Source organism: Bombus bifarius, unplaced genomic scaffold (assembly GCF_011952205.1).
Source record: "Bombus bifarius isolate JDL3187 unplaced genomic scaffold, Bbif_JDL3187 scf7180000008239, whole genome shotgun sequence".
Classification (NCBI taxonomy): Eukaryota; Metazoa; Arthropoda; class Insecta; order Hymenoptera; family Apidae; genus Bombus; species Bombus bifarius.
Genome location: NW_022884533.1, coordinates 701078 through 727494, shown reverse-complemented (window position 1 = coordinate 727494; position 26417 = coordinate 701078). Strand labels below are relative to the sequence as shown.

The window sequence follows — 26417 nt, the reverse complement described above, 5'->3', positions numbered from 1 at the left end:
TTATTTTTTTTACATATTCGTTTTTCTCAAAGTTTTACTTTTACTCAACTTTATTATACAAATCTGCCTTTACATAACTTACGTGACAGATGCTAACATCCAGGTACTATGTCACGAGGTATCTTGAAAGACATTTTTATAACTTATGGAGCATAAAATGTCTGTAATATCAGATTGAAAAGTTCTTTTTCTCTTTCGTCGAATGAAATATTTCGTATTTTTAATATAATTGATTATGTGCAAGCAATACAGTTCATTAAAGCCTCCACGAAGCAGGCCATAAAGTGCATTTCATGTATTATTAACTGTGTATTACATATATCACCATATTATTAACTTTGATAATAAATAGCATAGTAACATTAATTTTTCTTAATAAATGTTGGTTCTTTTCTAAATATGTGCACACATTGGGACACAACATTTGATACAGTATATTCAGTAACTGTTATCGTTTGTTTAAGATATTGACAAAATTTCTAAATTTCTGTTGGGCATCTGTCATCTGTGCTAATGTTTCTTCCATCATATTGCGCAATTTTGATAAATCGGGCATTTTATCGCACGATTCAATATTTAATAGTTCTGTAAAGAATTGCTCCCAAGCAGCTTTTTTAGCATACCTGTATTTTTAAGTAAATCTTTAATGTATCATACCCTTTACAACTTTATAACTAAAAAATACTTTTGTTTAAATATAAATACCTTGGTATTTTCGATGTGATAAACCAACGACCACCAATATTCGAAACTCTCATATAATTACCAAATAGTAAGCAATGACTTGTCGCTGCTAAACAATACAAATCAGTCTGATACGTCCACGGTTTTCCAGTTTGCATTTCGATACACGTAAAATCTTCTGTTTTTATGACCTGAGTAAATGTCGTTTTTTCTGGTAATAGACTCATATCTATACTACATCCAAAATCTATTAACTGTATCGTCGGCCTTACATCTTCCGTCGGTCTAAAATTATATTTATAAATGTAACACAGTAGATTTGTTTCATAAAATATAAATATATCATGTAAATATACATACAAACGCATTAAGAGAAAATTGTCTGGTTTAATGTCTCCGTGGATTATTTGACATTTGTGTAAATATTCCACAATTTGCAATATTTCAATCGTGAAAAATATAGCCAAATGTTCTAACAATGGTTTTCCCGTGGTAATTTTTATTTGATTTGTTACTGCTAATAATGTTCCAAATCTGGAATATTCTGAAACTAATACACTACTATTATTCGCGACGTATGCCATCGAGACATCCATAAATCCACGTAACTAGAAAAAGAATTATTATTTATTATTTATTAAAGTCGTTATTTATGAATACTATAAATAAATATTTTACCATATGTGGGTTAGTAAGACGATTTTTTATTTCCCTAGTGATATAAAACTCCCAAACCCAAGCAGGTTTTTGAGTTTTCAGGGCAACTATTTGACCTGTTTGCAAATTCACTGCTTTGAATACTGTACCGTACGTTCCCTTTCCAAGGCACTTTCCCAAATCGTATGCTTCAGTACCTAAATACGTGAAACAAGTAAAGGTAAGAAGTATCGAAACAACGAAAAAATGTTTCCATCTGATGTTTTTACATCGAAATACACTGACCAAGCGTAATCATAGTAGAAGGCACAAGCTTATTTAAGTTAATATTTAATCTCACATATCCCTCTGCATGATATGGCTGAGGAAATTTTATTTTTTTTAAAAGACCAGTTATCAAATTTCTATCGAAAGGATTTATATTTCCCGAAGGTAATTGGAAAGTTTCTTCCTCAGCTTCTTCCATTGGTTCGTGGTGCTCTTCACATTCCATTGTATCAACTTTTTCTTTTTGTTCTATTTCGTTAAGTTTAAAATTAATTGATTTTCGTAGATCACAATTCTTCTTAATTTCAGAAGTAATTTGATCCACGTTACGTTGTACCGTACGCGGACTTTGAGCGTGCACAGCTTGAATTTGGGTTTGTAATTTTTGTTCGTAAGGTTGGTTTGCAGAAAGAGTAACATCTTTTATTTCATCTTCTCCACCTTGTTAGATAAAAAATCTTCCTTCATATACAAAGAATGTTACAATAAATAAAAAAATGTTAATATATTTGATTAAAATACCTCTAGTAATACTTTGTTCTTTTATAGGAACCAGATCTTCTTTTGTTAATGTAAAGCCCAATACAGTATTTCTTGTATGGGTACTGCTGCCAGAACTGCTTGAAATATATTCTCTAGTAGATTCTAGTATGACACTCAACTTGTCTTCAGTTTCTGCATTTGGTGCCTCTGAAGAGCTGTAAATGAGATATGAAATAAATATAAATTGGAATGTTGTTGTACTAATTAATTATGTAATTAAAAAGTCGCATACGGTAGAGGTGCAGCACACTGATTTGGATATTGTGAAGTTCCTTCTGCTACTTTGTAAGACTGCCTAAATTGATTAGTCATAGGTGTAGAACTTGTTAATTGTGTATTAAATGCTTCTGTGTAACAAGTATCATTATTTCCCGTCAATGGACTAATACCAAGACTTTCGTCAATATATAAGTTATTTTCATCTGGTGCTTTTGGCGTCATATTTTCTTCTAGTGGTCCATTATAATCAACGACGATAGCATTTTCTTTATCTTCGGCACTTTCAAGATATTTAATATCTCTACGATTCATTCCTGGAGACTTTATATACGGTAATTCGGGTGGCATCCTGTATGGTTTGCTAGTTTCAATGTCTAATTCGTTATATGGGGGATAATGAAGCTGCTTTTGAGGCTCTACATTTTGTTGTATTAAGGTAGATTCTAGCTGTGAAGGATACTGCTGATAAGCAATGTCATTGGGCATTATGGTGCCATAAACTTGTTGAATATGTTGTATGTGTTGATGTGCTTGGTGTGGCTGATGGTGAAGATGTTGATTATGTGATGGTTGATGTTGTTGAGGATGAGATTGATGATGTTGAATCTGACTATGAGACTGCAAGTGCGAGACATGGGGAAGAGTATGATGATGAGAAATCACGTGAGCCTGTTGATGTGCTTGAATTAATTGTTGATGATGCTGTGAATGATGCAGTCGGGAATGAGGTTGTTGTACTTGTTGCTCATGTACTTGTTGCTGTAATTAATTATTTTAAGAATTAGTATAATAATTTCCTACATATATAAATCTTTCTTTATATATAACTTATATTATACCTGCATTTGATATTGGTATGTATTATGTAATCCGGGATTACTATAAGAGTTTTGATGTTCTTGATTAGAATAACTTTGATGAGCAGAATAATTCTGGTGATTTTCTTGATCATTATAAGGTTGTATGTTATATCCCGAATGATGTTTGCTGTTTGACATTGCATGCTGCGTCATTGAACTATCCATATGTATATCAAAAGATAATTTGGTCTTGGCATCTGAAATTCTAGGTGTCATAGGAGTACGAAAATTAGGCGTTGTAGGTACTGTATCCGGAGAGCGCCACATGTCTTGTACGACTGACATTGCTTCTTTCGTATTAACGGTAAGACTTTGTCCGAGTAAATGTTCTTCAGGCTCAGTGTTTAATGATGATGTATGATGTTGATGCATAAAACTAGACTGTAATTTTCGTTGCGAATTCAATTCTGCTTCCATTCTCTGAGCTTCGAGTCTTTCTGCTTCGATCCTTTCGGCTTCAATTCTTTCTGCTTCTAATCGTTCTAATTCGCGTTGCTCTGCCTTACGCCTTTGAGTTTCTAATGCTTGAGTTTCAGCTTCATACTGCTGTCTTTGGAGTTCTTGTTGTTCAGCTTGAAGTCTCTGTCTATCCAATTCAAGTTGTTCGGCTTCCCTAAGTTGTTGTTCTACTTTCCTTTGTCTCTCTGTTAACTCTTGTTGTTCAAATTCTTGCCTCTGTCTTTGCAATTCTTGTAAAGATACATTGTGTCTCTGATGTTCAGATTCAAAACCTTTATGCTGCACTTGATGATTAGTCCCTCTTATATCTGACACATCATGCTTTTTATCTAAAGTTTGTGCTCTATAAAATATTGATCACAATTATTCAAAATAATTTTATCATCTAAATAATTATTAACAAAAATAAATTACCTTTGTAAATACAACTGGGCTCTTACTTCCTCCATACTTTGATCCATATTATTAGCATAAACTAATTCTTTGGGATAATGTGGCCTTAATATAATATTTGGATTTGGAGGATCTGGCACAAATACAGGCACAGTTAAATGCTCTGGGTATTTGCTACCATCAAAAAAATATGTATGGTTTGGAAATAATCTTAGATTGTTTGCATCAAAATCATCTGGTTGATCCTCGTGAACTAAGATTTAAGTAACAATAAAATGCATAAAAAAAGCGATCTTACGCATTAGTAATATTATTTTGTTGTAAATAAAATTGCACCTTTGAAAGCTAACTTTGTACTAGGTGTCATTAACGGATATCGTCTACCTCCACCATTCCATGGGCCAGGTTTAATTGTATTTTCTTTATGTATTGTATCTTCTACTGGTACATGATCTAATATACTTGAATTTTTCATTTCAGCTGGCATATCATCCTATAGAAACATCTCGATGTATTTCTATACTACCGTATTTTGAATATCTTAATACTTTTATACCTGATATACTTGTATCCTGGAATTTGGCCGAGTGTGATGCATCGTCGATGGAATTTGTGGAACTGTACCAGGAAAGTGTTCGCGTACTCGATGTCCAGTACGTATACTACCAATTCTTTTCCCAGCTTTTATTGCTTTTAAAGAACTAAAAGCCTGACGTTGTTCAAGCAATGATACTTCATTACGATCATCCGTACGTCCTAATGTTTTACGCGCAACTGCGAGTTGGAAGTTTCTACAATGGATGAAGTGCATGTTATTGTGTTAATAATTTTGTTAGTATTTGTATGTTTTGTGATTAATACTTGTGCGCATAATCTAATTCGTCCTGTGGTTCTGCTAAGGCAGATAAACCCATTAAATAAACTTCATCGGCACGTTTGTAATCTTCTATCTGTTCTAATTCAAAAGCCCATGCCCTGTACATATCTGCAACCATAGTCCCAATTCCATTGTTATGTAAAAGTTGATACAATTCTAATGGATTTTTTTGCATACTTATCTGCAACCAAATGCTTATTTTATAAAATAACAAGAGAGACATTTCTTTAACACAAAATATGTTTTAAATATCTTACATAATTAATCCAAAGACGTATATATCTACGATCTTGGTGATATTTGGTCTCTTTTTCAAATATAGCTAAACATTGTTGCAAAAGTTTCCCAATATGTGACTCATGTCCACTTTTTGGGTAACTTTGTTCTACCCAAAGTATATATTCATACCAACTTTCTAAAGGATCATCTCCTTCATAATTTTTTATTGCATCTTCATACATCCTAAAAATATAACATGAAATTACTATTTTAGGATATAATGAGATAATCATGATAAATTATAGAAAAACTTTACTTTGAAAACTATTAATTTAATCATAATTCAATAAAAGGAATTGTTAATTGTTAAACTCACTGTTTTTCTTGTAAGAGTAATTGTTGAACATCTGCATCCTCTTGTGCCCTTAATGCAGTTCCTAACTGTGCAGCATTTCGTCCATAACGTAATGGTTGAATATTTTCTTTACAAAGCGCAATAACTGTAGCAGGATCCATTCTTAATTCTATAATTTCTTAATTAAATCACCTTATATTCTAAAAATAAAAAGATTGAAATAATAAAAAGTTGATAGATTATTTTTTAAATGTCTGTATTAAAGGTATTTCAAACTGTATTCAAAAATTGGAACAATAGAACTACATGTTAAATTTTAAATGACTCATTATTCAGTATGTCACAATGCAACATATTAGTGATTATATATTGTTATAAAGTGTGAGAATGTAGGAAATCGAATAGATTTTAAGTCCGTAAGTACTTAATCTATAAAATGTATTCAGTTAAACATAATGCAAACAGTCATTCAAGCTATGAAATAGTAGGACAAAGCGTAAGCAACGTCTTTTTAGGAAACACTTAACCTTTCACACGTACTAAAACTTTGCATAATATTCTTCGAATCGCGGCGGACCTTCAAATTTGAATAAATCTAGTCTTGATAACTCCAATAAGGACGCTATCAGTCTAGGTTAGGTTAGTTTTTCATTTAACGGCTACGGCCAACAACGGTTTTTCACTGTCTTCTGCTACGCTGTGCTTTAAATGATGCAAGAGTTACCGTCCCACTAATCACGAATTTTAATTGGATCTACTATGCGAAATAATTGAGAACTGATGCAGCCAGAGATTTATCGTGCTTAATATAGTTTTCACGCAAATCTCTGTTGAAAATTACCAATAGGACAGCTGTTGCAGAGGGACTTCGCATGATCTTCGAACTTCCACTTCGTCACTGTTTCTATAGTAACTTGGCAGATTGGTCCAAAATTGGTACGCCAGTGATCTTATCTTTTTCCTTTTTATGATTATTATGAAAATTCATTTCAAATCATTTGGAAGTTTCATTAAAAATTTTTATTTATCAAGACATATCATTTAAAATACACATACTTATGTATTATATATAAGAGATAGTATAAAATTTACTATATCTTCATGCTGCGAATGCTATTATTAAATAACTTTGACTCTCATTTCATTGCATAGAAATCGATTTCTTTTTACTTTTCAGCATGCGGCTCTAACTTTCAATTTTAATCGAAACAAATGCAATATGAATTCTTTATACTCTTATATACATTTTTTACGAGAATTAACAAAATTATTAATGAAATACAACTATAATTACGTACTCTTTTATACATTTGTACAGTACGCGCTTTTTCGATTAAAAACATTAATTGATACAAAATATAACTGGATTATTTTGTCTGACCTTATTCTGAAGAATTTAATAAAACAATTTTATAATGAAAAGAATTATTATATAGACTGTAATTCTTGTTTATTGGCAAACATAAAATATGTTAGAATTACTACACCAACTTGGTTTTATATATGTTCTACAGTATCTATAAAAAAATATAAAGTTTTAGTTGTACCTTTAAATAACACTGATGAAATTGAAATATTTACATCAAATACTATGAAATATAATATAGAAAATGCATTGCATTGCACTATTGATAAATGTTTTTTATGTAAGTACAAAATATATTTTAATGGACAAGTGATTATAAGAATTTGATAAAAAATCAATTTTTCCAATCTTTTTCAGTGCCAGCAAAAGATGACACTATTAACTTTGCTAGAGAAGCCAAAATTTCTATGATTTCTAATCAATATGAAAGCACAGATAATTTAATAAGTACTTTATTAGAAAATTATTTCTCTGAACCTAGATTTTTAAGAAAAAATGATTTATTTAGCATTAATATAAAGGAATATATATTGGACCAAATGTATTTGCATACCAATCCTTTACTGTCTGTAATATATTTTAAAGTCAATTCTATCATCAATGATAATAGAGATTTTACAGATAGTGATACTTCTTATATTTTATATGGAGAAACCACACTCATTCAGGAACCGGATATACATAGTTATCTACCTCAAAAACATTTTATTTACAATCAAACCAAAGAGAAGTATGTAAACTCGTATCCATCAAGTTTAGCAGCACCTCTGGAACAATTAGAGCGTTGCATTTTGCCATTTATTAATCATGGTAAAGATTAATGTTTAAATATCTAATTGCATCTAAGTAATATAAATTAGATATTTAATGCTTTATTTCTTAAACAGATATACAATTATCAATAAAGCCAATATTTCTTATTAAGGGTGCACAGGGTTTAAATAAACGTAAATTAGTCCAAATATTGGCTGAAAAAATAGGTTTAAACTTTCTTAATACAGATTTTGCTGAAGTTCAAGCTTTAACATCAGCAAAGACAGAGGCTAAATTACGTATTGTACTGCGTAATGCTGAACAATCTGTACCATGTATCCTGTGCTTAAATAATATAGAGGTACTTTGAAGATATTTTTGTTAATTTATTTGCAAATATTCTAAGATAGTACTTGTAGGTATTTGGAAGAAATTCTGAAGGTCAAAAGGATGAAAGAGTGATATCAACCTTTTCCAACGAAATAAATTCATTATATAATAAATATTTAAGATATCCAGTTATTATAGTAGCTACTACAAATGAGTCTGATATACCGGCTGAACTAAACAGAATTTTTATCGAAACGATTCACGTGAAACATCTAGATCAGAATGAAAGAACGAATTTAATTTCGTGGTTACTCATGAAACGAAATCTCAATCATCAGGTCAATTTATCAAAAATTTCTGGGATGTGTTCTGACTTTCGATATTCAGACTTATCGACATTAATACTCAATGCCGTAAAATTTCACTGCAAAGATAGTACTAAGAATTTGAAACCATTAACACTTTTACAAGAAGATTTTGATAAAGCTTATGGTACACTTTTAATGCTGTAAAAATAATTATTGTTTACAATATATCAGCTTTAATTCGTTCAATTTCATTTACAGAATACATGCAATCGATATATACAGATTGTAAAGGTGCACCGCGTGTACCAAAAGTTTATTGGGAAGACATAGGTGGTTTAATGAAGCTGAAACATGAAATAATGCGGCGAATTCAGTTACCTTTGATGAACACTTTAGGATTCGGACAATCTGGTCTTCTCTTGTATGGACCACCAGGAACCGGAAAGACGCTTCTTGCTAAAGCTGTAGCGACAGAGTATCAGCTTCACTTCTTATCAATTAAAGGTCCTGAAGTGTTGAATATGTATGTCGGTCAAAGCGAGAAAAATGTTAGGCAAGGTAAAGTAATGAAAATACGTATTAAACATATATCTGAAAAATAAAAAATGCAACATCGTAGTGTTCGAGCGGGCAAGAGCAGCAGCACCTTGTATAATATTCTTCGACGAATTGGACTCGTTAGCACCCAATCGTGGACGAAGTGGAGATAGCGGAGGTGTAATGGATCGTGTGGTATCCCAATTACTCGCTGAAATGGATGGTCTTGACTGTTCCAGTAGTATATTCATTATAGGAGCCACAAACAGGCCGGATCTGATTGACCCAGCCCTTCTTAGACCTGGTCGATTCGATAAATTATTATATGTAGGGATTCATTCCGATCGTGATTCACAATTTAATGTGTTAAAGGCACTGACTCGTAAATTCAAATTCCATGAAAACGGAGAAGAATTAGAAAAGTTAATATATCAATTACCTGAACACACAACTGGTGCAGATTTGTATTCTATCTGTTCAAATGCATGGCTGAATGCTGCGCGAAGAGTTTTAAGTAATTATCACGATAACTCTAACGAAATTAAATTGGACAAATATGTTGGCGTAGAATTGGAAGACTTTTTAAAAGCCACTCACGAATTGATTCCATCGGTTAGCAAGGAAGAAGCAGAAAGATACGAAAAAATGCAGATAGAATTATCTTCTGTATCGTGATGTACCCAATTGTGTTTTAAGCATCAGGTAAAACATCTTCCAGTCTTATAAACGACATGTTATTTTATTTGGAGAAATATGTAAAATAATTTTTACAACGAATAATTCAATCAAGAAAGATATCTACCTTCTATTCTAGGTATTGCACCAAACGGTTCATCTTACATGCTAGTGCGCGATAGAGGACGTAGTAGTACCGATTGATTTTTTTCGAGAAAACGGTCTTCAAAATGATCGTAACACGTTACAGTACATACCAATCTCAAAATAGTATACAATGTAGAAAAATAGAGTAGCTGAATTCATCGCGTACCTATATCGGACTACGAAATTTTGTAACAGAGGCTAATAATTCTTTTCGCAAATGGAATTGAATGATTATTTTACTACACTTGTTAATAAAGTATGTAAATAAACATCTATTTTTGTTAAATATAATCATTGTGTAAGTTTGTAGGACAAATCGTATCCATTTAAATGACCGTTATTTTATTTATGAAACAACGCTATTCACATTCTTGCATTTTGCAAGCGCAATACTGTGATTCTTGTCCAATTTTTTTAAACATTTTAATTGCCTTCTCCAAAATATACAGTCTAATATAACGAATTGTTCCTGTTTTACAGGCGGCATTTAACAACGTACTTCATTCGATTACAGAATAACGACATTCCTTTGGTATGATCGCGAGGTAGGATCGATTCCAATGTAATTTGTCCACGACATTGAAGTGTGCTTCGTTTTCTTCATCGTTCACGACGACAATATTTAATTATTACACGGAAAGAATTAAGTCTTTCTTTACAATTGTTAAGATATGACTTGATACGACAAAGAAAAGTCACAGAATTTCAAAGAATCGTCGTTAACCGTAAGTTCAATTATCTTATAGGGAGAGGCTTTACAATTACGAGTATTTTTATTTTTGAACTTTCGTAGATTACTCAAATCAAAACTATTAAAAATAGTTTCAAAAGCAAATCGCATGATCCTAGTATTCGGTTCTTTCTCTTCACACTTTTCTTTCTAAATATAATTAAATATCGATTAACAATTTTCACCTCTCATGCATCGATGGGTCTATTCAGTGCAGTCGAAAATTATTAAAACATAAGTATCACATTTGATAAATAACGCTAATCACTACATGCGATCGACGAAACATTTCATACAGTTAATATCAATTCTATGGAGCACATGAAAAATATTCAAGGGTATTTTGCATCGGATTGGAACGAATATAACTTGCGCGTAGTTAAACTCGATTTATATATTATATGTATATGAGGTATTATTTCAAATATTTTGTAAAAATTTGATCTGAATATTCCTTTTCTCAAGGAACAAGCAACGACAAATACATATGTGGATAAAAAAGGGAGAATCGTTTAAATTAGCTTATTAATAAATTTGGCCACTGTACAATCGTGTAATTGCATGCAGATGCTCTTTTTAAAAATGTATATATAAATCCTTGTCTTAAGTATTTAGATTGAAAAATGTAGTTATTGGAGAACTACGTAGGGAAACATGTGGTAGCAATTTTCGCTTGCATCGATCGCGGGAAACGAAAGACTTTGTACTCAGCGGCCGCGAACTATTCTTGTAAAGTTCAAAACTCTTACTTACATTTGTAACATTTGTCGCGTCTTCTCGCAGTTTTAAGCAGTCTTCTTCTATTTGTATTGATCGTGTATATATGTGAATATGTGTAAGGAAAAGAAATACACTGGTATTTCAGAATATCTTCTACGAAGATTGTTTCGACATATGGTGCGTGCAAAAACGATCGAAGATATTGCCGATTAACTGGGCAGGAAATCTTTGTCGGCTCTTGGTGCGTGTATTGCTCGAATTTCCAGATATCTGAGCTTGTGGGGGGGAAAAAACGATTTTTTCCAGTAATCAGCGACAGCAAGTTTTACACGTTTCTACTTATAATGTACATTAAAAGTGCGGCAAGTAGAGCCAGTTACGATTCTTCTGTATTTAATCCTGAAACATAAAAAATAAGGAAGAGACCGTGACTAAATCTGGTCTTTGTAAAAGAAGAAATGCGGTTACTACTTTTTTCTACCGTATCAAATTTATTAGTCTATCATGTATTGACTCTTTTCTTTTTTTTTTTTTTCTTTTTTCTTTTCAAGGAAAACACTATCGTTCAATAGAATTATGAGGTAGTGTCCATTAAAATGTGAATAACACGATAATCTGTTGCTGCTTTTTTTTAGGTTTGCACTTTATGCATACCTGGTCAAGACGATTTCGTGGCAAATTCGTGTAGTATGTCACAAGCCATTTCAAGATTGTTCCTAGTAATACCGAGAGCTCTAATCACGGCGTCTTGTGCGAATCCGAGAGCCGTCAGCTTGGAAATGTGCTCGACGTTCACGTTCTCGTATGCCGCGGATTCTGGCTTAGAAGAACCGGTGGGATTGTCCTTACCTCTCATCAGGGCGGACAATCGAGCTGTATTCGCTTCCAGATTAATGTTCCTCACGACGTGTTGTCTCGTACCGGGTATCACGATCGTGTTCTCGTAATGGTGATCCTGTCTGTTGTGCTCTTTGCTGGTTGCTTTTGGAGGTCGTGGCACCGATAATGGTGGTGGAACCGGTGGCACATTATTGCTAGACGTAATTTGGCTGGTCATCGCCGAAGATCCGCCACTGATACGACTAGATTTCTCAGGTAATGTCGGCGGTGGTTGCTGTTGCGTTGTGGACAAATGATTTCCTTGTGATCGACGAACGTGACCTCTGACTACTGTAAACGGTGCAGAAGGTGGCATTGGAGACGGTGAAGAGGCACGATGTAGCATATCGTACCCTGTTTCGGAGTTTACTGGTAAAATAAAACAAACATCGATGTTGTAAAACAACTTAGTTAGACAGAATAGAAAGGAATAATTAACATCGCAACAAATTCTGTTTCTCTAAATTGTTTTACTTTTTATTGCTTACTGTTATTATTTTGCTGATTGTCAGTATTAGAATTGAATGTCGTTTGAGCTGTCGATGAAGGTGGTGGTGGAGCATTCTCTTTTGGAACAGTTAACAGACGACCATTCCTCAAATGATTATTTGGCGTGGGGGATGGAGAGGGTCGTCGAGGAGGTAGCGGCGGGCTTGGCACAATTCTTCGTGTCGAAACTGGCGAGTTTGTTGGACTGGAATCTTCTTCTTCATCCGAATCGTAACACATCAATCCACAGTGACCATTACACAAATCCATGATTTCCTAAAACATTAAAAATAAACGAAAAACATGCATTAATATCTATGACATAGGCCAACAGAAATAAGATTGTTTTAGTCTGATAACGTTTGCTATTATTTAACGCAAGAAGACGCATAATTGCGTAGAAAATATATTTTATTCGATTCTGATTTTAAGTAATGATAAATTTGTTAATAATTAATAAAATTCTATAATCGAATAAATCTTTTTAAAACTATATTGAGTAAACAAGAATTGTTTAAATTAATATAAAGAAAAAGAATGTAGCAAAAAAACCTGTATGAGAAAGAACATCACAATTAAGAACGAGCATAATTACAAAGCGATAAAGCAGAAGGTCATAATGCATTTATTCACTTACCTGCGTTCAATGAGTCAAAATAAATTTCCTTCGGCTATGTACATTATCGATTAGTTTTCGATCATGCAGCGGGCAGAGCAATGGACCCAGTAGATAACATTATGAAATAAAGATAAACGATCATGCGAACGATATAACGATGTAACACCTTGGTTCATTTTCAGTAGTTCCCTGTTGCTGGAACACTGATTCAATAGGCGTGGAAATTAGAATCCAGCAAAAGGGATGCATGTATACAATATGCAAAAGTAACACGATGTAATGATAATACAATTTTATTAAAAAAAAAGAAAAGAAGATAGAAAAAGAAAAAACGAAAAGAAAACAAAGAACATATTTCTCAGATCCCTAATATCTTACAATGAATAGGAAGAAATGTACGCTACAATTTGTAATGTTTATGAATTATTTATTTTAGACCTCTTTCATTGCTGGATATGCACAGCATGAATGGATCTAAATGACTGATCAATTAGCAGCACTAGTCATTGTACAAATTACGCTAATGGATACACGTGAACGCAGTAAAAAAATCTATCTTTAATTTTAAGTTTTTAGTGCAACATGTCGTAGACTTTGTTTACTATCTATAGATTCGTAGATATAGGGATACGTGATACTACGCTTAAGAAATTATTACTCCCCTTTTTTAGATTACTAACTGCCAATTTATATCTTAAAAAAATATAAATTTTATTTTTATGGTGAATTCGACTTTTTAATTGCTCTTGCATGCATCAATGCATACAGGATCTACAGCAGTAAGGTATTGAAAAAAAGGAAAGGGAAGATGATAACGTATATACCACAGCATCAAACTTCGGCATGAAGTGCTACCATACAATCACTGGTATAACTCCTTAAAGTTCATTTTATGCGTGAATAGAATAAATAATAAATATTTTAAAGTAAAGAAAAATAATAACATCTTTTCCCTGATAAAGATGTCGCATGTTATTACATTGTTTCTATCGCCAACAGGTACATAATTAATTCTAATAAAATACAACGAATGAACGACTGTTCATCCATGGGTTACGTAGCATTCCTATTGCTCGATGTAAGCAACGTCATTTCCGTTGGAAGATCACTCTGTTTTATATATCTGCCTCTTATCTCTTAGTACTACAAAAATCACTATTTCCTTTTGTTCTATACTTTTACCATGTCATTCCTTATATTCGTGAACATAATTCGATATACACATTAATAAAAAACCAATTAATAAAAAGAATTTAAATTTATATCAAACAAAACACGAAGCGAGGAGTGTCGAATCAAGGTCTCGTTAAACGGATTTCAGTTACAGCGAAAGATTTCCTAATTGTGCGGACATAACGCAAGTTTATGAACGGGTTAATACTCTGTTGAAAAAATATTGACGTTACAAATCTCTTATTTAATAAATAATGCAATCATATGTAGAGATGAAGCATTCTAACTTCAAGTCTTGTATGCATACACCACAAAGAAGACGCTGCCAGCTATACATTGGCACATGCATTTAAAATATGATTGGTTTCTTGATTAGTCGCGAGCAAAAACCTTTACTCTATTGTACAAATGTGATCCATATGTAATTATTATCGTAAAGTTGATATGGGCATCGACTACAATGTTATCTCTAAATATTATCTGTTTGTCGTAAGTAAAATGTACGTTCCATTATTTTAACTAAATCGTTGCACAGCAAGTACAACATAGTGATGTGTATGTTAAACGGTACGAAGAGTGTGACTGAGTGCAAACGCAGTTGTAGTAATGAAACAAGAACGGTGACTCGTACAATAAGCCCTCGATTTTGTAATGCAAAAAAGCAACCTACCTTAGGGTCTCCATAAACCGGAAGATTTTTTGTAAATTGTGACACATACAAACAAGTAATTTAAAAACACATGTTAGTTTAAATAAACACGTGAACTGTAAAAAACATTCATATTAATCGTTTGTAAACTTAGGCTTTCTCAGAATTATTCTGTGAATTATTCTATATACAAATAATGCAAAGAAAAAAAAAAAAAAGAAAAAGAAAAATGAAAAGAAAAATAGAAAATACAATTCCAACGAAGCTTATATAGAGACAAAAAAGTTGGTCCCTTTTTACATTATTTACTTTCCGAAATATTAACTTTAGTAAGTTCGTCATTATATTTAAACTTGCATACCTCATAAGAGGTATCACGTTTGATGATAATTCTATAAATGACATGACATGACAATCGTACAAACTCGAGATCTCACATGAATTGCATGAAGCATTCTTTAAAAATGGGGTGTGTTGCTAGAAGTTGTTATACATAGAGCACACTTAATGTAATGAGGGTAGGTGCTACTCCTAGTCGGATACCTCGGTGTCCGGGTCAAGATCCCGTGTGGGAGTCGACGCATTACTAGCAGATGCTGATTGTGTTCCCGGTCGATGTGTTCTTCGTGGATCGAACGGATCGATTACTATTTGTTCAGTCCCTTTAATTTCAGCTCGACAAAATGGACAACCTTGTCCCTCAGAATCCTACAAAAGTATTTACTTGTTTTTATTCTTACGGTATTTTCTTGCAAACAATTCGAAAATATATAGATTAAGTAAAATATTAATACCTGCCAAGCTGTGAGACATGGAGTACAAAGAAGATGTCCGCAAGGTTCTATCCTCACATCTTTGTCATTCTCTGCACAAATTTTACATAATTGGAATGTACTACCCATTTCGCAATATAATTCGTACTGTTCTGCTGTGACTTTTATGTGTTCTTCAGGAGTGGGTTGAACTGCCCATGTTAAATCTGGATTTATATTACGGCCATCAGGGTATAAGTAGCTAAAAACAAATTATTAAGTTTAATTAGAAATTTTAAACTAGTAATTTTTTATGAGTAAAGAAATAGTGTGCTTACAATCCTTCCCTATATCCATCTAGCAGTGCTTGACAAAGACTTTTGTTGTGAGGTATTGTTTGGAGGATATCGCCATCTGATGTAACATAACCAATAGCCCACTGTCCTAACCTCGTGCAACTTAGTCTGAATACATAACTTCCAGGTCTAGTACTACAATACTTTTGTAAACGTGCTTTCACTTCGTCATAAGTAAGAAAAGCTACGTATCCAGGATGTGTCACAGCCAGAATTTTCCAGTTACGAAGAAGTGTAGACCATGGTTGAAATAACCTATAATAATAAGTAAATTTATTATAATTATATAAGACAAATCGCTTTCTATGTTTACAAACTTACCTCGTAAATACATCGAATTCAAAGTTTGAGATATAATCATTGCACGTGAGATCTATCGTCGACTTTAATGCCATGGCTTGTAATCCAGAACTTATTGGATGAACTTCATTTAACTTGTCTTTGAAAACTTTCCATGGAACCAGCGTACTGAAAACATATATAAAAGTGACTTTTTAGTAATATATGTACAAACAATACCACTCCAATAATACGGTCCTAACCTAACAACTAACCGATATTACATTATTTACAACATACATAGTTATTGTAATCTAGATCATTATAATTAATAAAAATGAATTTGATGTCATTTTTCCTTGTTACAAAATATTGAGTAACCGGTTCGCATACAGGTGCATATTGCGCCTGTATGGGAGCCAATAAAAGCTGTAAGTTCATAACTGATACGCCAGTGTAAAGACAGAGCTCTTGGAGTGCAGTTCTATCCCTAGTTTTCTCTTTGCGACATTTGACTACATATTGCTGGTAAGGTTCATTTAGTTTCCCTTACAAACGTTATATTCTCAAGTTTCATAATCATTTCATAAACACCTTCATTACATCGCAAGAAAATCCAAAATTAAAACAGAATGATTAGGCGCAAAATATCACAACTCATGCAATTCATTGAGGTTTATCCAGTGAACGACAGATGGCAATCGATTTAAGCTTGCCGTAAACATTGTCAAAAAATATTCACTTCATCGTTTTACTTTATTCTATTTAATACATTATTTCAAATATGATTAACTTTTACTGCGATTATGAAAAATATTACATAATTCGTACAAACAGCACAAGTTTACTCGGTTGAAGTACCATATAGCTTATCACATGTAATCCAAATAATCAGTTGATTATAATACAATAAATAGAATGATGATTTTACGTTTTGCTAAGTTACAAAATAAATACAAGTAGTGCTTATATAAAATTTTTCATAATATAAGATGTAGTGTTTGTACTGAAAAATTTCAGGAACATAGTTGTGCGTCTTTATTGACTTCCTCACCCATATATTGTACAACGAAGAATGAATATTTTAAAACTACTACTGCCGGTGGGCTTTGTTCAAGTCAGAAATTTTTCAGGCACGTACTACAAGTTTGATATCTACCGTTTCCCTAAACCTGTTGTTTCCCTGTTGCAAGAAATGAAAAAGCTTATTTATATAAAAAAAACACCATTATGACAATATTATTTTGGAAAAAATATCATTTTTGATATAAACACCAAAATCTAGTCATTAACTTCTAGGTGTGCTTTCAAAGAATCTATTTCTTCAAATATTTATTTCATTGAATATTCAAATTTCAACATATCCGGAAAGTCGTGACGCAGCGTAAGTGAAACGACGTACGTCTCACATATCATCTTTACTGAATGCTCGCAGTATCACAATACAGTGTTACACAGATATACAATAATATCACACAAGAATATTGTAACAATGTAAATAAGATTGTTATAAATATCCCGGTAAATAACATATTCAACTATCATGCTAAATGTAATCTTGTTGCATACGTGATCGATATTGTCTCATGTTGATGGCAATACAATCTACGCATATCTCAAAATCACGAATTATCGTTATACGACGTAAACATCAGTTAGAATGAAAAGCTTTATAATAAAAGATATACCTCTTATATTTAAGTGTTAAAAAGATGAAAAGGATGAAAAGTACAATATATAATTTTTATTTGGTGGTGTGTTTTTTGATATTTCTCTCGATAATAATAACAGTGACAAAGCTCAGTAGTAGTAATATCCAATTTACTAATATTATTAAAAAGTATTTTACTTTCCCCATGTTTGGTATGTGCTTTTAATATCCTGAATAATTCACTTGTTATGTAAATTACATTTTTAGAATTCGTATTAGATTTTTTAATACATACATTGAGATATTTTAAACATCGATCGAAATTATTTCAGTTATAGCAGCAACCATGAGTGGGAACGATAATTACAAGGAAGCGAAATCGATTTACGATTTCACTGCTAAATCCATAAAAGGTGAAGAAGTTCCTCTATCCAAGTAAGTAATATATTATGTGTTCATCCATGTTCAGGGACGTGCGAATATATTTTTTACCTACTTACAGTTACAAAGGTCACGTTTGTTTAATCGTAAACGTAGCATCAAAGTGCGGCCTTACAGCCACAAATTACAAACAACTGAATGAACTGTACGATGAGTATGCTGACTCTAAAGGTAAGATATACAAATTATATCCGTTTTATTTTCCGAAACGATTGTTGAAAGATCGTGCTTTTAGGTTTACGAATCTTGGCGTTTCCCTGTAACCAATTTAATGGACAGGAACCAGGAGGTACCGAAGAAATATGCAGTTTTGCCGATCGACAAAAGGTATAGGAATGCGAATCTCTTAATCCGATGAACATTCTACCATTTTGATTTTTATTAAGTACACTATTATATTTTGCTTCAGGTTAAATTCGATATATTCGAAAAGATTGACGTCAATGGAGACAAGGCGCATCCTTTATGGAAATATCTAAAGAAAGAACAAGGAGGAATTTTGGGTGATTTCATAAAATGGAACTTCACAAAATTCATCGTGAACAAAGAAGGCAAAGTGGTTGAACGTCATGGTCCGAACGTGGATCCCAACAGTTTGAAAAACAATTTCGAAAAATACTTCTAAGCATTTTTCTACTATTATTTAATATATATGTAATGATTTTTATTAGTAGCACTATTTGCAATCAACCGATATCGTTAAGAACGATATATGAACTGTGAATTATTCTTATCCATTATAAGCTTTTAGATAAATAGTTTTTTTATTCAATGAAGTTTCTTATTTAGTTATCGAATATTGCACATCTTCTATTTGTAAACAAGTGTTGTAAGTATTGATATTATATCAACGAGGAAATAAATGTTATATCATCAAAAGATCGCGTTTTCAGCACAAGAAGATAATATACTTTATACATGTATAATATATGTACTTGTTGCAACGTTCATTTATTAAAATTTTTCATTTCACTACATTTATAGCATTGTTTCGTTTAAATGATTTTACATTTTAGTCGCACGTTTTATCAAAAACAAGCTGTTCTCGGCGTGTTTTACTTTGCCTCTTTTTATGGTGGCAAATGTCTGTCCCGCGCACTTTTGCGCTACGTCACGAAATTCCTGACCTTGTCTATTTTTAGCGTCATTAGTGTCTTTTATTTAGCCATCAATCTGCAACCCTCTTCTCTCCATCTTTCTTAACATAGTGAAAATCAAACATAGTCAGGCCTGATTCGATGTCACGCGATTTTGCCTGATTCGCAACAGCCTGCCCAGGGAAACTGATTCAACGTCCTGTGCTTGGAAAAATAGGTCAATGTATCCCAGGCAGATTCGAGTAACACGATGACATAATTACAGGCCATCATGTCCCCAGCGGGTCAAGGCGAATACTCAACTCGGTCCGTGAAATACTTCTCTACCTATAATGTCCCCCCCCCCTCTTTTCCCTTTTTCTCGTAACGCATTTAAAATTCATATTACGAAAATAGACACCTGGCGTGTTCGAATAAGAGGATGAAAAAGAAATAGAAGGAGCAAAAGAAGAAAGAACTACGATTCACGGAGTTTCGTGTCCTTCCTGAATTTCAATCCTGAGCCGCTTTACGTCATCATTAAACTGGGTCACGTCCTCTATTGCAGGAGTACTATCTCGGAATTGAATGTTCCGTGATATATCTGTATTGCACACGCGTATGTATACATCGGCGATGCGTGGCCAACGTACAAAACGAAGCTGAGAGATACTACCGCTACAATTAGTCGTCCTTGCTTGCCGACCGATCCAAGCCTCACCTCCATTCATAGATCGCTGCTTTTCCAACGTACCTATCTTTCCATCCGTATGATGTTTTCGATTTCTGTGCAACTACCGCTCCAAATTTAATCGTCAAATCTAACGTCAAATAATTTTACTAATCTTTCATATTTTATAACATCAGGGTGATAGCACGGCTCCTTTTAACAATTTTAACTCGCGATCGATTCTGCGCTGTTATAGAGATTTTGTTAAGACAGGTACTAAAAATATCGTGCGGTAATATATTAATGATTAGATGACTGAGAACGATGCGATGGTAAGAATCCACGAGCCATCGTTATCACGCAGCTCTTTCGAAATTTATATATCTTAGCGGACAAAAGAAAATCCCGAAATGATCGACAGATAATTGTATTGAACCTTAAAATCCAACACACAGTTCTCAAATTGATACGGAATTTTGTTCCAGAATTTTACTTTCTCGTTGTTCCATTTGCTTTAACGATGGACGTAGCGCAAAAGGGCAACACGACCCGAACTTGAAATTTGCCTGCTTCTAATTACACCTTTCGCATTCACGAGGTAAAGTTTCTAACCATCGATGGCTAAATGTGATTACGCAATAGACGGCAAAAATATACCCATGGAAAATGTCAGTGGAACGATCGGAGTACATAGCGCGTTTCAAGGATGGTTCGCTTATTTCAAAGGTTTTGCACGCTCGTGTGAATCCGTCGGCTGATTCCCTTGACGATGGATGCCTGTGTTAATCGTATTATCGGTATTATATCGGGTATCACAGTCATTGCTCTACTAAGCCAAGGATGGTTTTAAAGGCGCACACAGAACTACTACGCGTCGTGTGTCCACGCGTTCTTTTATATCCGACCGATATGTAATTAACTTTCAAACACATGCTTGCCTTTAACGTCTAGATGCATCATTGCGTAATCGGTACGCGCTTTAAATCTCCAAATTATATTTGAAAAACGAAAGAAACAGCTAAGAACAACTAGGAAACGCGGTACTTTACTGCCTGCAAGCATATCGTGTATATAGCATCCCACGGTTAAGCTCTGCAATTATTCCACACCTTTCTACCTCATCGGGAGACTCTTTCGTTCGAAACAATTATCTGCTCGTAGATACGAACGACGCCAAACTCCAGTCCTCTCGCCGATAAGAGATACGATTTACCGAATAAACGAAAGGAAGCAAACACTTGGCTGTTCTGATAAACGTAAGTAAAGAGTAGGATCCCGGTTCGTGGACGCGGCCACACCGATTCGTACAGTTCGCTCCGCTTAATTCGCTTTAATCGCGACGTCACGTCCCCTTCCTTCCGCTTCGGCTCACGTCCGGATGCGAGCTTAACTGGCCGACTACGAAAGGGGAGGAGGGTACAGACCTCTTTGCTCGTAACTCTTCAGACACGGATAGCTGATACGCATCGGTCCTACTCTATCAATGTGGTTCCAACCCCTGCCGACCGGAATTAATATAGTATCCTCCGCTAACAATAAGTATCCTCCGGGACGAGCATGTCTTGCCTTTCACACACCTCCATTTTTCCCACCCACGCCGTTAAACGTCGCTAATGATTTTCAACAGTTTGCCTGACCAACCTATTTCCAATACTTCGTCATTCGTGGGTCTCCTCGAACGAGGCTAGCGCGTTTCTTCGTCTACCGGATTACGACGATTCCTATCTGCTCACCTTCTTCACTCTCGTTCTCTTCTTTCTTCGATTTTATTCCATCTCCTGTGTTCGGGATTTTACTACGTTCTACGCGTTGCACGCTTCGGAACAGAACATGTATTTGTTTAGCGAGTTATATCGCGTAATTCTTCAAAGTTTACATTGCCTTATTCTGTGCGAAAGTTAAAAAGGAAGGTCGAGTCGTAAAGCTACCCCCGCAAAGATATTTGTATATCGGTCATAAAAGAAGCGTTTTTCATTGCTTGGAAACGCAATATGGTTGCAATGATATTTTCTTTTGTTCCATTCGATCGAGGTGTTTTCTCGCGAACAAGAGACCTTCGAGGGCGAGAGAACACTGCATCGTACTGTAAAGTCGAACGAGGCTCGCAAACGCGACATATTGCATCCGCGTCGACGCCCTCTTTTCAAGACATCAGATCCGCTGTGCACCTGATACCCGATATCTCAAGAATAAACAGAGGCGTGCAAACATCGGGATTCTTTCCAACGGAATTCCAAATATATCGATCGCTTCGACGTCGCATCGGTCGAATTAACGCGTTCCTCTCTTTCTACCTTTAGTTTTAGAACGGATGCCGTAAGTCGATGATTCACGCTCTTTCTTCTGACTCTATCTAAACGTTTGATACACCGCTACGCCGTATAAAATATAACGCACGAAAGTCGCTGTGAATATTGGCCACTTTGTCCCCGAAGAGGACAGAGACTCTGGCGTTCAATTATTTTCACCAGAGGGGAAAAGGGAACCGGAGATACGTTAATGAAATAATCGTAGGAGACGAAGAAACCGGAATGTTCAACCTCGTTGAATTCCATTCTGCCTCACCACTTTTTTCTCATATGGCTTTCCCAACCCACATCCGGATGTATCGTTATAAGTATACATCGTAGTGAAAGAGCAGAAGAGAGAAGATTCTGCCCCCCAGCTCGAGCCAGCACAAAGTACAATCCTTCGCGACTATAGATTACAGAACGGTGCAACGAATCCACTACTATCCTCCCATCTTCTCTCTCTCTGTGTCACGGATAGATGACTTCGGTCTTCTTTTCGATAAAAGCTCATCCCTTGCCACCGTTTCCGGTATACTCGTCATTAAAAACATCCATTAACAAGTCGAGGATACGTTCGCACGCGAAACGTGGATTTCATTTCGTCCGAATACATTAGCGTGTTACGAATCGATGCGCCGATAAAGGAAAACCCGAGTTTGGAATTACAGAAAAAAAAAAAAAAAAATGGTACGTGGGACGAAATGAAATTTTCTCAAGGAATAGTTTCGTATCGTCGTAATGCACGTTCGATTTGTTTTTCGAGGTATTTTCTTCTTTCGAGTTACGTCATCGCTTTGTAAAGGTCTGTGTTCGATTTTCTCTGTTAATTGCTTTCTTTGAAAGCGACGCGCATTATGCGCCGAGAAGGTCGATTAAAAATACCGAGATACAAGATAATATTTCAAGATATCTTACACAGCGTAATAACGATAAATATTGTTTCCGGTAAGATAAATCACGACTTACGCTTATCTCATCGACGCCGAATTGAATGCGCAGGAAGAATACCCAGGGGTTTTGCTTGATTAAAGAGGCAGAACGTAACAGCGCAAAGAGCGTAACATAGGCCACCGGATGTCCGCGGATCATTTGACCGGAAACTGAAAGTTCGCGCATCGGCGTAATCGAGTCGGCTCGCCGCATGTTAATCATACTGCAATCGCCCGCATCCTACGTTCAAAACAAGAACGGTTCCCCGATAAAAGCTCTTTAAACTCCTGTTTAGCTTTCTTGGAAAACGCGTAGGCTTCGTACTTCGTCTACGAACGTACGGTTTGACGAAGCGGAAAAAAGGGCGGGCGATGGAAACGATTTCGAGAAATTAACCGAGAGAGAAACGGAAGAAGTACAACCCACGACTGGAATCTCTCCTTTGCTCTTCTCCCTGGCGATGTTTAATTTAACTGATTCCGCGCCGCATACAGTATTAATGTTTTATCGTTTCTCAGGAAATTCGTTCTATTTTTAGTCGCGTATTTTCTACTTTCAACAACTAACTAACTAAACAATTGTGTATAGTCCATTACTATCGATTGATAATAGACTATATTGCAACATCATCGTAACGTAGAGAAACATAAATTACAATTAAAACATTTATACACGGTGTACATGTGTACATATACGAATGGAGATGAAATGATAAATAGTTGCATTTATATTCTTACAGCGGCAAAGAAAAAGTAAGAGATAACCGCGTATACGTGATATGTATCTTAGTGTGTATGCAAAATCCATGGCGATGAGTGGCTGCGGAACGCGTGTGACGAAAGGGTATTCGTTCACGAGTCTCGTGTTCTGACAAATCGTGACGATCTCTCGCGACACCGTACAGCAGTCAGTCATTCATGAATTGGCTCGAACTGCTGCTCGTTTATTTATACCGGCTGATAAATCGCTACGCGGCACGTAGCCCAGAGCGCACGGCACGCGCTTCCCGATACTGTGTCATGACGTATTCCAGTAAAAGTAGGTGTATCAGTTTTGTAAAACGATACTAAACCACCGGCCCCCCAAGAATAGTAACCAGGAAACGGATCTAACCAATCGATCCGCCGTTCTACCAACTTCCCCGCCTTACACGTCTCTATCCCTCTTTCTCACTCTCTCTCTCTCTTATCTTTTTGTCAGGATATAGGTATCTCTAGACTTCAAATAATCGTAGATCGCTTTCCTAGTCTTTTCATTCGTATGTTGCAATACCTGTCAATGAGCTGTAACCGATCACTGACAATAACCCGATAACGATTCATTCTGACAATTTACACGGTTCAACAGTCCACAACCAAGTATAAATGAAATTCCGATTGCACCGGAAGCAACTTTGTGCCAATACAGCGGTAACTGTTACTCGATATACCGAACTAAATCAACGACCGCGTTTATCGCTTCATCGTCTAAATAACCGATATTTCAGACCGGAAACATAAAACACGATTCATCTTTTTTTTTTCAAAGTTAAAAGGGAACTGATACCATAACGTTTTTAAATCTATACGTTTTACGTACATTAATATTATTGCTTAAAAGAATTGCCTACAATTGTGTCTACATTTCTAGTATGTAATTAATCGTAATTTTAATAAGAAAAAGCCTGTAACAATAGTAACATTGTTAAATTATTATCAAAACAATAGTAGGTACAGAGTGACTAAAATGATTCGATTTTCATTATTCGAGGACATGCGAAAATACAGTTCTTCCTTTATACGAGTTCGTACATAAAAAAGAACACTTCCGCTAGCGATGAAATACATTTCACGAATGGCGTCAGGTGCAAACCAGTAGACACGTCCCGGTTTTTGGTGCATGTACTAATGTCAATATCAATGAGACGCAGAGCCGTTTTTAGGTTAGGTGTGCGCACGTGCGAGCCACAGAGCGCGCGTTTATTATTCGTTTTTACGCACGTCAGAGTGGAAAGCACACGCGACGAGACAGGTGTCCTGTTTACATGATCAAAAACAAAAAGGAAGAACCAAAGAAAAAAAGGGAAAGGATGATTAAACGATACGCACCTGATTCCAAAGCTTTCTTTCCAGAACTCGGCCGCATCTGCTTTAGTAATACGGAATTTATGTCCAGCAAACACACCATTTGGGAAAATGGCCTTCAATTCGGACAGCATGTGGCTAAATACAAGGCTAAGTTTGGTCAAATTTCTACGATAATGCGAAGTTTCATCGAACATCTTTTCTTTGCCTTCCTTGAACAACTTGATCGCTTGCTTGCACTTTCTCATAAGGTTGTTGATGAATACACAAAAGTGTTCGTTGCTATGTAACACCTGCATCCTGTCTTCGTATTTGCTATATATCAGTCTCAATCGTTGATACGTATCTGGTAGAATATCCAGGATAAACGGTGGCGAATTTTTCAAATTCATCCTCTGATGTTGACATAACTTGACTACCTTGTCCATAAGTTTCCAGGTCTTATCCAACATTCGCTTGTCGGTCGAAAGTTTCGGCAGTGTCATAGGATCAGCAAAACGACCATGAAGCTTCTGGAAGATCGAACCTATGTGTACAGCTCGAGTACGACTGCTATGTCCTCCCGACGACATCTTGACGTGTGCGTGCATATCCCACGACACCGGGACTCCTTGGTGCTCGCTCTCGATGCGAGTCCCGCGCACTTTTACACTTCACCTTCGACAAACCCACCGACACCTTGCTTTAGGTTAGCTTGCCCTGCACTCGCGTGATACAATATACTGCATTTCCTTCAACGAGACGCGTTCATTACCTCGACGACCTTCTCACGAAGTCGCAGCCACGAGATATACCATAACGTTGTACGATACCACATCCTACTCTTTCTACTCCGTACTGACAACACCGGATACCTACGAGTCTACACTGACACGACCAAGCGTGCCCATAGCTCGTTAATTATGGTTTCACTCGCCTCCGCGTGACGCTTTGTGGCGCTCTTATAGCGCGCTCTATTTAAACACTGACGACTTTTCCAGATTACATCTCTTATTTTTTT

At 35.2% G+C, this 26417-nt stretch overlaps 4 protein-coding genes across 10 annotated transcripts; 2 read left to right on the top strand and 2 right to left on the bottom strand.

Moving 5' to 3' along the window:
- Window positions 1–3: 3 nt before the first annotated feature.
- On the bottom strand, window positions 4–6488 carry LOC117211544 (serine/threonine-protein kinase pakA-like). 5 transcript variants are annotated; one of them, XM_033455527.1, is made up of 15 exons: window positions 6375–6488; window positions 5555–5733; window positions 5217–5421; window positions 4944–5140; window positions 4639–4873; window positions 4419–4575; window positions 4104–4335; window positions 3210–4032; window positions 2384–3129; window positions 2131–2306; window positions 1627–2049; window positions 1363–1538; window positions 1045–1292; window positions 706–969; window positions 449–623 (listed from the first exon to the last, which is right to left on the bottom strand). In XM_033455527.1, the coding sequence occupies exons 2-15, from the start codon at window positions 5692–5694 to the stop codon at window positions 449–451; spliced, it is 4197 nt and encodes a 1398-aa protein (XP_033311418.1). In that variant the 5' UTR covers window positions 5695–5733; window positions 6375–6488. The 5 variants fall into 5 exon arrangements, with proteins under 5 accessions (XP_033311415.1, XP_033311418.1, XP_033311416.1 ...); XM_033455525.1 differs by lacking the exon at window positions 6375–6488 and adding an exon at window positions 6074–6216; XM_033455526.1 differs by lacking the exon at window positions 6375–6488 and adding an exon at window positions 6061–6202.
- Window positions 6328–9958, top strand: LOC117211545 (peroxisome assembly factor 2). The gene is made up of 8 exons (XM_033455529.1): window positions 6328–6469; window positions 6711–7179; window positions 7257–7709; window positions 7787–8013; window positions 8072–8474; window positions 8549–8848; window positions 8910–9529; window positions 9642–9958. Exons 2-7 carry the CDS (start codon window positions 6753–6755, stop codon window positions 9500–9502), a joined length of 2403 nt encoding a protein of 800 aa, XP_033311420.1. The 5' UTR covers window positions 6328–6469; window positions 6711–6752; the 3' UTR covers window positions 9503–9529; window positions 9642–9958.
- On the bottom strand, window positions 9546–26292 carry LOC117211546 (E3 ubiquitin-protein ligase CBL-B). 2 transcript variants are annotated; one of them, XM_033455530.1, is made up of 8 exons: window positions 25442–26292; window positions 16338–16484; window positions 15999–16271; window positions 15703–15922; window positions 15452–15616; window positions 12467–12743; window positions 11754–12347; window positions 9546–11498 (listed from the first exon to the last, which is right to left on the bottom strand). In XM_033455530.1, exons 1-7 carry the CDS (start codon window positions 26005–26007, stop codon window positions 11758–11760), a joined length of 2238 nt encoding a protein of 745 aa, XP_033311421.1. In that variant the 5' UTR covers window positions 26008–26292; the 3' UTR covers window positions 9546–11498; window positions 11754–11757. The 2 variants fall into 2 exon arrangements, with proteins under 2 accessions (XP_033311421.1, XP_033311422.1); XM_033455531.1 differs by having other exon boundaries at window positions 11949–12347.
- On the top strand, window positions 16672–19266 carry LOC117211548 (probable phospholipid hydroperoxide glutathione peroxidase). 2 transcript variants are annotated; one of them, XM_033455534.1, is made up of 6 exons: window positions 16712–16823; window positions 17316–17428; window positions 18279–18381; window positions 18449–18558; window positions 18623–18714; window positions 18797–19266. In XM_033455534.1, exons 2-6 carry the CDS (start codon window positions 17371–17373, stop codon window positions 19010–19012), a joined length of 579 nt encoding a protein of 192 aa, XP_033311425.1. In that variant the 5' UTR covers window positions 16712–16823; window positions 17316–17370; the 3' UTR covers window positions 19013–19266. The 2 variants fall into 2 exon arrangements, with proteins under 2 accessions (XP_033311426.1, XP_033311425.1); XM_033455535.1 differs by lacking the exon at window positions 17316–17428 and having other exon boundaries at window positions 16672–16823.
- Window positions 26293–26417: the final 125 nt, after the last annotated feature.

What these genes read in the sequence shown, in the direction of transcription:
- LOC117211544 (XM_033455527.1), bottom strand. Translation starts at nt 5,694, where the DNA reads ATGGATCCTGCTACAGTTATTGCGCTTTGTAAAGAAAATATTCAACCA. An exon ending in TTACTCTTACAAGAAAAACA is followed by an intron (nt 5,422 to 5,554) that starts GTGAGTTTAACA and finishes TTATATTTTTAG; the next exon opens with GATGTATGAAGATGCAATAA. An exon ending in ATCACATCGAAAATACCAAG is followed by an intron (nt 624 to 705) that starts GTATTTATATTT and finishes TTAAAAATACAG; the next exon opens with GTATGCTAAAAAAGCTGCTT.
- LOC117211545 (XM_033455529.1), top strand. Translation starts at nt 6,753, where the DNA reads ATGAATTCTTTATACTCTTATATACATTTTTTACGAGAATTAACAAAA. An exon ending in TTTGCCATTTATTAATCATG is followed by an intron (nt 7,710 to 7,786) that starts GTAAAGATTAAT and finishes TTTCTTAAACAG; the next exon opens with ATATACAATTATCAATAAAG. An exon ending in CGAGAAAAATGTTAGGCAAG is followed by an intron (nt 8,849 to 8,909) that starts GTAAAGTAATGA and finishes GCAACATCGTAG; the next exon opens with TGTTCGAGCGGGCAAGAGCA.
- LOC117211548 (XM_033455534.1), top strand. Translation starts at nt 17,371, where the DNA reads ATGAATATTTTAAAACTACTACTGCCGGTGGGCTTTGTTCAAGTCAGA. An exon ending in GAAGAAGTTCCTCTATCCAA is followed by an intron (nt 18,382 to 18,448) that starts GTAAGTAATATA and finishes ACCTACTTACAG; the next exon opens with TTACAAAGGTCACGTTTGTT. An exon ending in TGAGTATGCTGACTCTAAAG is followed by an intron (nt 18,559 to 18,622) that starts GTAAGATATACA and finishes TCGTGCTTTTAG; the next exon opens with GTTTACGAATCTTGGCGTTT.
- LOC117211546 (XM_033455530.1), bottom strand. Translation starts at nt 26,007, where the DNA reads ATGCACGCACACGTCAAGATGTCGTCGGGAGGACATAGCAGTCGTACT. An exon ending in GAATTCGATGTATTTACGAG is followed by an intron (nt 16,272 to 16,337) that starts GTAAGTTTGTAA and finishes TTATTATTATAG; the next exon opens with GTTATTTCAACCATGGTCTA. An exon ending in CAATCAGCAAAATAATAACA is followed by an intron (nt 12,348 to 12,466) that starts GTAAGCAATAAA and finishes TTATTTTACCAG; the next exon opens with TAAACTCCGAAACAGGGTAC.